Below are 9,408 nucleotides of genomic sequence, written 5' to 3' on the forward strand. Positions count from 1 at the left end.
TGATGCGATCGTCTTCTTCCTTCCACGAGTTTCCAACAGTCCCTCCAGCGCTGGTGCTTGTCTCTGATCCAGCGCAGACTCCTCTCTCCTCTGTGTCCCATGGAGTCTGTCCTGCGTGCAGACTCCGGTGTGCGAGCATTCACTTCTACTGAGTCTCTCCTCGCCAGTGATATGGACTGCATATGCGCATCCTCCTGCACGGCCGTTGGGATCTGTGTTCTGCAGCCCGGGGCGAGCGGCGCAGACACAGGTAAGCATGTCATATTTAAACACATTTTTCTTTGAACTGTTTTTGGACCCCCTCACACAAGTGCATCTATAAACTAATTTTCTCTTTAGGCCTCACTCACACAGGCAGCAAGGGGGAGGTAAAAGCAGATGGTTGATCAGATGGTTTTACCACCCCTCGGTCCCTGTTGCAATATCAGCACTTTGGTGGAACAGTGCTGTACACATTGCCAAAAATATTTAACGTCACGTTTGGCAGGTGGTGCCGCTTGCAACGACTGGGACTGCACTGCAACCATGTGGACTTAAGGTAGCGGCACAGTATTGCAATAGGAAATCCCCATTGCTATCAAATACAATTTTTAAAAACTGCATTCCGGAGGCGGCAGCATCACCTCCTGAATGCTCCATCATTTGTTAGCAATACTAACTCACCCACTTTCGTCGATCGACAGAACGGATTTTTGTTTGCGCATGTGGAGTGTTCTTCATATGAAAAAGCCACGAATCCATAAATTTTGGTATGACTGGAAAAACATTTTCCTGCCTCACCCGTCGAGAAAATTCGGCCAGGAGTACAGTAAAAAAAAAACAACTAATTGATTATCGTACAAAAGACCAATCGTAAACGATTTCAGAACGATAATTAATAGGTGTATGGGCACCTTAAAAGGAGAACTATGGGGTTAAGGCTTTTCCCCATGGTTCTCCTTAGGGTAACGGGAGGACACAAACTAGCGTCCTCCTGTCACCCTAGGCTCATTATACCGCGCGCTATAACTCGCGGTATACTGAGACGCCGCAGTATACCACGAGCTACTGCTCGCGGTATACTGAGACGCCGCAGCTGAAGCAGATTCCGACAATTGTGCCGGGATCCGCCCAGCTGCGTGACTGACAGCTGGCTCTGCCTATCTAGAGGCAGAGCCAGCTGTACCCGCCCGTTCCGCCAGTCAGCGCTGGCGGATCGGAGCGGGGAATCCAGCCCCTCCCCTGTCACAGCAGAGAGCCGTGACAGGATCGAGAGGTGAGCGAACGCCGGTTTGTGTTCGCTCACCTCCCGATCTACTGAGCCGACCTGCGACAGTCTCATTGTCACAAGTCGGCTAGAACTATGAGGTGAGTGAAAAGCACTCACCTCATAGTTCTCCTTTAACTCACCAATCAAGAATCATGGGGGTCTTCACCCTGCAGGCTTATTTCCCTATTTGAAAAGAATACGGCTGTGTAGGCAGAACCTGCCTGTGTGACAGGATCAGTGAACGGAGAAACTACAACTGCCACTGCAGCAGAGTGACACGTACTTCTCAATGGAATACAAGTTTGGTGATGTCCGCGCAACTTAAGTCCATTAACATTTACTCTCGTACATGTTACTGAATGTCTGTACCTTGGACAAGGGGAAGAGTCTGCAGGAGCCAGAGTCAGATCCACTGATCGCGGTTGTAATACCTTACTGGCTGCCAAGCAAAATAAATTATAAATGCACATGTTTTTCTTTTAGCAAGTATGCATTTATTTTTCCCCAAAACCTGGAATTTCCCTATTAGGTTTAATAACTTAGGATTGTCCAAATGTACAACACACCGGGACTAATCCCAGCATGACATTCATTAAGTGACAGAACATGCAACATAAATGGAGCTCACTGTTGAAAACAAAACTTTTGAAAACAAATATCAGTAAACTTGTGCATATATTATATAGAGCACATAATGTATATATCAATCCCTGTGTACATACTGAAAGACATAAACAGCCAGGTACACATGGTCACCTACTGTCGCACGTGTGACGTCATCCTGAAAGCGCTGCATTAACCACGTACAGAGTCAGACCCCATTCCAAGCGCTTTGCGGCCAGCCTGCAGATTCAGCGCTATGATACAAGTTACCCGGTACGGCGGGTGCACCGCTCGCCGTTCACACACTCACACTCGGTTCTAAAGTCCGTGAGAGTTCACCGGAGACATTGGAGGCAATAATATCCTAGTCACGTGACGGGGCTGTGCGCCGTGACATTGTACCATGTGACCTCCAGCTGTCAGGAAGGGCCTGCGTTGTGTAATGGCAAGGTGTAGTGTAGAGGTGTGTCAGGACTGACAACTCTACACTACACCTTAAGTAGTATTGTCTCTGCTTTTCTCAATATCAGCAGCAGGGTGTGTACAGAGAGCTATACAAGAGTACCCTTTTATTAAAGGGAAACAGAGGATAGACATGGAAGCTATAGACTGGAGCAGACAAAATCTGGAGCAGTTGCCCATGGCAACCAATCAGCTTCTCTCTTACATTTTCAAATCTTAATTTAACAAACTGAAGAGAGATGCTGATTGGTTGCCACGGGCAACTGCTCCAGTGTTAATAAATTCCCCTAGTGTGTATATGCGATTTATGAGGCCTTAGACCACCGCAGGGAGGGGATAGAGAGAGGATGGAAGGACCGGTTTTAGAAGAAGCCGGCTCAGAGTTTTGGGTAAGTATAACTTTAAAAAAAAAAAACCTAAACACAAAGGAGCACTTAACCCTTGCATTACTAATATTATACAGGATTTATATAGCACCAACAGTCTGCACAGTGCTTTACAATATAAGGAAGACATTACAGTTACAATACAAGAAAAGATGGTTGAGAGGGCCCTGCCCATGAGAGCTGACACTCTAAAAGGAGTGCACGAGGGTAGCCCCACTACAGGGGTTATTAACATTTCCTGGAGTTCTTTAAGCATTGGAAAATGGAAGCTGATTACCATGGGCACTTGCTCCATATTCTATCTGCTCCAGTTTTGGCAAATTCTTCTCAATAGCCGGCAGGGAAGATCCCTCCATCCACGCTGAATCTACTCCACTTCTAATTAGACTCTCCAGGGATCCAAATCTTAGACTTTTATTACCTCTCTATTCAAGGTAAATATCCCTTTGCAGCGGTATGGAAGTCCTATCGCCAGACGGACGGGACATGCAATGCTGGGCGGGTGTTTTTTTTTCTACATTTAGCCCTGCTTCGGACAAGCAGGGCCCAATGTACAGCGGGGAAGCAGCTGCTCGTTATTTACAAGTGATGTCAGCAGCTGTACAGCCATTCAGATCACTTGTAATTAGCCTGCTGATCCGTCCCCTTCTGCTGGCCACCACCTCCATGGTCTCTCTGTACCCCATACTGCCGTCCAGTGCAGCCCTGCTCCATGGGTTTTGAATTTCGCTATTGCGAGCACTCGTTGGTCAGCGAAGTCACCTGACCGCACTGACCAATAAGAAAAGTTTTAGCACGGTTAAATACTATTTTGGTTAAAATTATTTTTTTTATTAGGACAAGTAGATTGGGCCCCCGCTTTAGTCCTTGGACAAGTAGTTTTTAGTTGTTTTTTGTAAATGTCCACACCCCTGCCTTTGGCAGTGCTGCTTCAGTACAATCTACTCCACTTCAACCACTACATTAGTTGTCCCTATCAGAGTTCCCCCTTTCATTAGTAACATGTAAGGGGGTGCTATCATGGGAACACTCTGATGGGGACAACTAATGTAAGGGGGCACTCTGATGGGGACGACAACTAATGTTAGGGGGCACTTTGATGGGTACAACTAATGGAAGGGGGCACTCTGATGGGGAACTCTGTTAGCAGGACAGCTACTGTAAGGGGGCATTGAGAGGACATGAGATTCAGATCTTGAAGCTTAAAGAAAATGTTTAATAGTTAAAACAATCAACTGGGCAGCAGAGTGAGACAGAACAAGCTCTGTACCAGGAGTCACTAAGGCTGCATTCAAATCATATGCGTTAGAGCTGCGCTAGCTGCATTTTCCAGAGCAGAAAACGCAATTTGCCTTGCTAAGAATGGGCCCAGTTCACAATGCCATGTTGCAGTGGTGTGCGCTGTAAGAAAGTTCAGCATGCAGTACATTCTTCAGTAAAGTGAGCTGCAACCCAGGACAACCGCATCACACCGTGCCCATAAAATGTCACTCAATAAACATCTATCAAAAATGAAAACCAAAGATCAGCACTGTGTCTGGGAATGCACACCAGCAGCTGTGCCTTGTAGTGCAGTTGCTGGTGTGAATACAGTTTAAATGGTGGACCACAGTATGGACACAGTCTGAGTAATCATCTTGTGTGGACCGCGTTTTGGACCTCAGCTCAAAGAAAATTTTACTCACCAAACCTTGAATTTTATTTCAATACCCCTGACATACACAAATACAGACTAATTGTTCTGTTGAGTAAAAAAAAGTTTCTCTTTAATAAAAAAACACTTTATTTATATTTAAATATGTATATTTATATGTAAAGAAAACATCAAATTTCTTCAGAAAATATCTTTCTCTTGAGGTAATCTATCCAGGCCTCCTGTGTTCCTAGTTCCATTGAGTTCCATTCATAATTAGGAATCTAAAAGACAAAAACGATAAGGATTAGTCCTGGAACCACATGAATCAGTCCCCATATCTCTGTGCAATGGTAAACTACAAAAACATATGTAAACATTTCAAAATATAACTAAAATGCATCAAAATCTCTTGTAGTATCCATCCATTTCTACATTATGCGAGACTCCTACAAATGTTTGCCAAAGCCTTAACTCTGATAGTATTTAAGGAGAACTATTTAAGGATCACTTCCTGATCTACTGAGCCGACCTGTGACAGTTTCATTGTCACAGGTCGGCTTAGATTATGAGGCTGAGTGAAAATAACTCACCTCATAATTCTCCTTTAAACGCTTAAACTGTTTTTCAATAATGAATCCAGAACAAGTATACATTACCCAGCAAAGTACTTCTTTATATTTTTGTCCAAGCACTTACGGTCATCATGTTTCCAGTTAGCTCCAACTCTTTCAGCTCTCCTTCCCTGAACTTCCTGTCCAGTACAAGATCACAAAGGACAATATAGTCTCCAGCAACTGTACATCTACTAGCTTGGAGGAAAGAGGAGCAGGGAAGTGGTTTGCCTTGCCGTGTCTGTGTGATTGTGTGTGGAGACACACACAGTTTACTAGCACACACAAGGGTGGCTCCAAAATGTGTTGGAATCAATAAATTAATACTGATTTTAAACAAATGCAATTGTGTGCGCCTCTTAAAACCCCAGATGAATTGGTTCTGGTGTTGGTCTATAATAGGGGGTGATGTGCAAATCGAATTGACTGACGGGGGATTTATGTTGGTGTAATCGATGAGAATAATCGCTGGTTGGAGTCCTATATGTAATAGTGGATTCCCCACATGAACATATCAACAATTCCCCACATGAATACATGAACAATTCACGTTGCCCAGTGACATAGACACATCAGCTAAAAAAAACACTGATCATCGGCTCTCATTTTAGAAAGAAATCTCCATGCTGGAGGCACACAGAACTATTAATGCATTGGCTGTGAAGGTTCTCATTCATCCAGGTCATGGTATATGTGTAAAAAATAAGTCAAGGCAACTGGACTGTCTGTATTTTTCTTGAAGACGCTTCACTGGACATCCGACCACCTTTCTCAATTCAGAACTGTTCTGAATTGAGAAAGGTGGTTGGATGACCAGTGAAAACGTCTTCAAGAAAAATACATCAAGTCCAGTTGCCTTGACTTATTTTTTACAGATATTAATGCCTTGTAGAGAGATTGAGCTCTGCCTTGTTCTTATCAAACCCGAGAGCAGTTTTTAGTGGAATTCTGCTAAAATCTACAGATACCCGTCTCCTCTCTAGCAGTGTAACGTCTGTGAGCACTCTCGCCTGCGCAAACATTGTCTCCCTAGGCTTCTGCCGGGTTTGGCATCTTCGGCCATCTTGACTGGTCGTGACGGTATGATGAAACTCCCGTGTATGTACATGGGAGTTAGTTCTTCCCGGTTCTGAGGCATGCTTAGAATGTACACCAAGGTGCAGCTCCCTGTAGATTCTAAAGAAACTTGTTGAAACCTGTGAGCAGGAAGGCAAGACATTTTTCTTGCAGGTAAAAAGGCTTCATGCACAGATTGTTTTTTTAAAAAGCCAAAGTTCTGCTTTAAATCGAGCCAACATCTTTTAGGCTAAAGTGCGTTTACCTAGATCATTTCAGATTTTGTTTACCTGAATTACAGAATATCCGAGGATTTCTAGATGTCTCTTTTTCATAGCAGTCACACTGTTAATATGAGTTGAGTTTCGGCAAAAGTTTGCTGATTGAAGAAAATCCACAGCAACTCTGTGACAATGGTAAAAACATCTGTTTATTACGTGGCAGAAATAAGCTAGAAGATATAATATTTTAATAACCTTTCACGTACCAATTTGAAATAGCTTTAAGGTCTCAGGGAATCCCTGCGAATAATTATTTTATCTACAGCTCAATAGCGTGAACAGTACGTTGTGGATAGAAGAATTAAAAATGAGGAATGTGGCAGACTTGGTGTACTTGACATGAAATGAAACAAATAATAATGTCCAGAAAAGAAATGCAGACCATGAAGATTATAGAGCTCCCTCACACAGGGGGCATTTGTTCACTGACTGCCAAACAATGGTGGACAGTGTAATGCCCCCCTTAGAGTGGTGGTTAGTGTAGTGCCCCACTACATTAGTCGTCAGAGAAAAGCTCCTCTCATAGCTAGGTGGTTAGTTGAGACAACCCCATTTACCCCAATTACACAGAGAAGGGCCTTCTTGTACTGGTGGTCTCTGGGAAGAATACCCCTCACATTGGTAGTCAGTGGGAAGTAAGGCTAGCCACACACATTTCAATTTCTACTGTTTAGCCTGAAAATCCAATAATTCCCTTATTTACGCTAAACAGGAATATCATCTGCCAGCTGTTCACCCGCGACTGCTTGAATACCTGAACCATCACTATGTTTGGTAGGATGCAGTCCCTATTTGGCTAAGAATTTTCATATGCTCAGTCTATTTTTTTTTTTCTAACTCTGTTTATCCAAGATATTTTTTTTAAAAAGTGCATAGATGAAAGTGGTGATTCACACTAACAGCGTTAACCAATAAATAAACAGTAGAGATACACCAAAATTGAATTTTTAGACCAATACCGAAAAAATAAAACATTTACCAGGCCAAAACCGGAAAATTACACGGTTTTTTTTTTCAACTTCCCAAAAATGGCCCAAAATGTGACATTATTTTTAAATTATTTATTTTATTTACTTTATTTACTGTCAGGAGCAGATCGCTGAGTGCTTGTACTCTGCTCTCCAGCCTGACTCGCTGTCACATGAGACTAAGCGAGGCGCTGTGGGAGGAGAGATGACTCCGCACCGCTCGGTATTCTGACTCTCCACCTCTCACAGAGGAGAGCTCGGCTCCTGTTACAGCCGTCTCCTCCCCGCTTGGCCTCCTGAAACTTTCTCTGCTGGACGCCGGTCTCTGTCCCCTCCAATCCTCTCTGCCAACACCAGCAGGGGAGAACTACGGGCATCGGACGGAACACAGACCACCGGAGAGAAGTTGGAATGCACAGAATTTTCAGCCAAGATGTTTCGGCAGCTGAAATTTCGGTGCATCCCTAATAAACAGCAATAAAGTAAAGCAATACAAAAACAAAATGATCATCTCTTATGTCTTTGTTTTGAATAAATTGCCTGCACCTAAGGGACAGATCATATTTCCATATGCCTGAAGCAGGATACCATAGCTTGAAGTGGGAAAGGATGCGGGTTTACCAGAGGGAGAGACTAGAGTATGATTATACCTTTTTACCCTGGACCATATGGATTTGGCTAGCCTTAAAATAGGTAGTTGAACTGTGTACAGGAAATGTGTTGGTGCCCCCAAATATATCAACAATTGGTCTATAGATAATATGGGCAATAAGTAGATGCCTGCAGTTGAGGGAACCCCGGGCGACATCTACACCCAACGATGACTGGCCAAGTACTACAAATACAGGTGAGGCAGGGCCATACCTGTATCAGTTTTAGGTCATTATAATGTAATTGTAACTTCAATTTGCGCCTAGTGTTTGACCATAGAAATGCCATGAGGCATGAATTTAACTCTTTAAAAAAGGATACCATTACTGACATATGTGGCAATACAAACATTTCATCAATAAAATCACTTAATTAGAATAATTCGGCAATACACTTGCCATTCTAGGTCGCATAACTCCCTTTCGCGCATTGACCTTGCCCTAGGCACCTCGGAAATGTTTACCTATGTCAAAATGGTTGACATACACCCGAGGTGCCTTTCGGATCATTCCATGCTCACTGTCCAGCTGTGCCTGGGCACCCGTAGATCCTTGCTCCCTTGGCGCTTGCACCCGTTTTGGCTGACGTTGTTTACTGATCACACAGCATTGGAGAGTGACATTGGGTTTTTCTTGTCTGTGAATATTCCTTCTGCGCCTGTTGGGGTGGTTTGGGATACGCTGAAGGCCTACCTTAGGGGTACCTTCCTTAAGAATGTTAGTGCTGTTAAATCCAAGACTAGGCAGGACCTGATTCTGGCCCGCCAGCTATTTGCTGACAGTGAAAGGGCCTATGTGGCCAATCCTATGACAAGTACAGAGGCTGACTGGCTGACCGCACAAGGCTCTCTAAATACCCTGTTGAAGGAGCAGTCCCAGAATAAACAATTTTTTACCAAGCGGGTCTTCTGGGCAGAGGGGGACGCGACAGGTAAACTCCTGGCTCAGGTAGCTAGAGCCCAACAACCCTCTAGCCATATTGGCGCTATCTCCGACTCTCTGGGGGTTACCCATTCGAGCCAGGGAATGGTGTCCGAGATTTTCCGATCAAATTACGCATCCCTGTATCAAACTAAGGCTAGTTATTCTGACTCCGAGCTTTCGTCCTACCTGCAAAACGTTCCCCTTCCATCCTTGTCACCGGATGACAGCATGGACCTGGAGGCCCCCATTACTCTGGAGGAGCTGGAGGTGGCGCTGGCTAGCTTCCCCAGTGGTAAGGCGCCTGGTCCGGACGGGCTCCCTATTGAGGTATATAAAACTTACACTACTATTCTCCTACCTGCACTTCTGGAGACGTATAATGATGCATTTTCCACTGGCGCACTACCAAACACGATGTATGAGGCCACTATAGTGGTGATCCCAAAAAAGAATAAAAACCCGCTGCTGCCGGAATCATATCGACCTATTTCCCTACTGAACGTCGATATTAAGATCTTGGCCAAAGTGCTTGCAATCAGGCTGTCCCAAAAAATTTCATCAGTGATACATCCGGACCAATCC

At 44.2% G+C, this 9,408-nt stretch overlaps 1 protein-coding gene across 1 annotated transcript in view; it reads right to left on the reverse strand.

Annotated features, from left to right (window-relative positions):
* Window positions 1-4,524: 4,524 nt before the first annotated feature.
* The window catches only part of LOC108785480 (FAST kinase domain-containing protein 1, mitochondrial-like), a 34,183-nt gene continuing 29,299 nt past the window's right edge, over window positions 4,525-9,408 (reverse strand). The window contains exons 12-13 of the mRNA XM_018554561.1: window positions 6,294-6,408; window positions 4,525-4,617 (exon numbers count right to left, since the gene is read on the reverse strand). Coding sequence (XP_018410063.1) covers window positions 4,525-4,617; window positions 6,294-6,408 — 208 coding nt within the window. The remainder of the gene's footprint in view (window positions 4,618-6,293; window positions 6,409-9,408) is intronic.

This window comes from Nanorana parkeri, unplaced genomic scaffold (assembly GCF_000935625.1).
Source record: "Nanorana parkeri isolate BGI_ZX_2015 unplaced genomic scaffold, ASM93562v1 scaffold165, whole genome shotgun sequence".
Lineage (NCBI taxonomy): Eukaryota > Metazoa > Chordata > Amphibia > Anura > Dicroglossidae > Nanorana > Nanorana parkeri.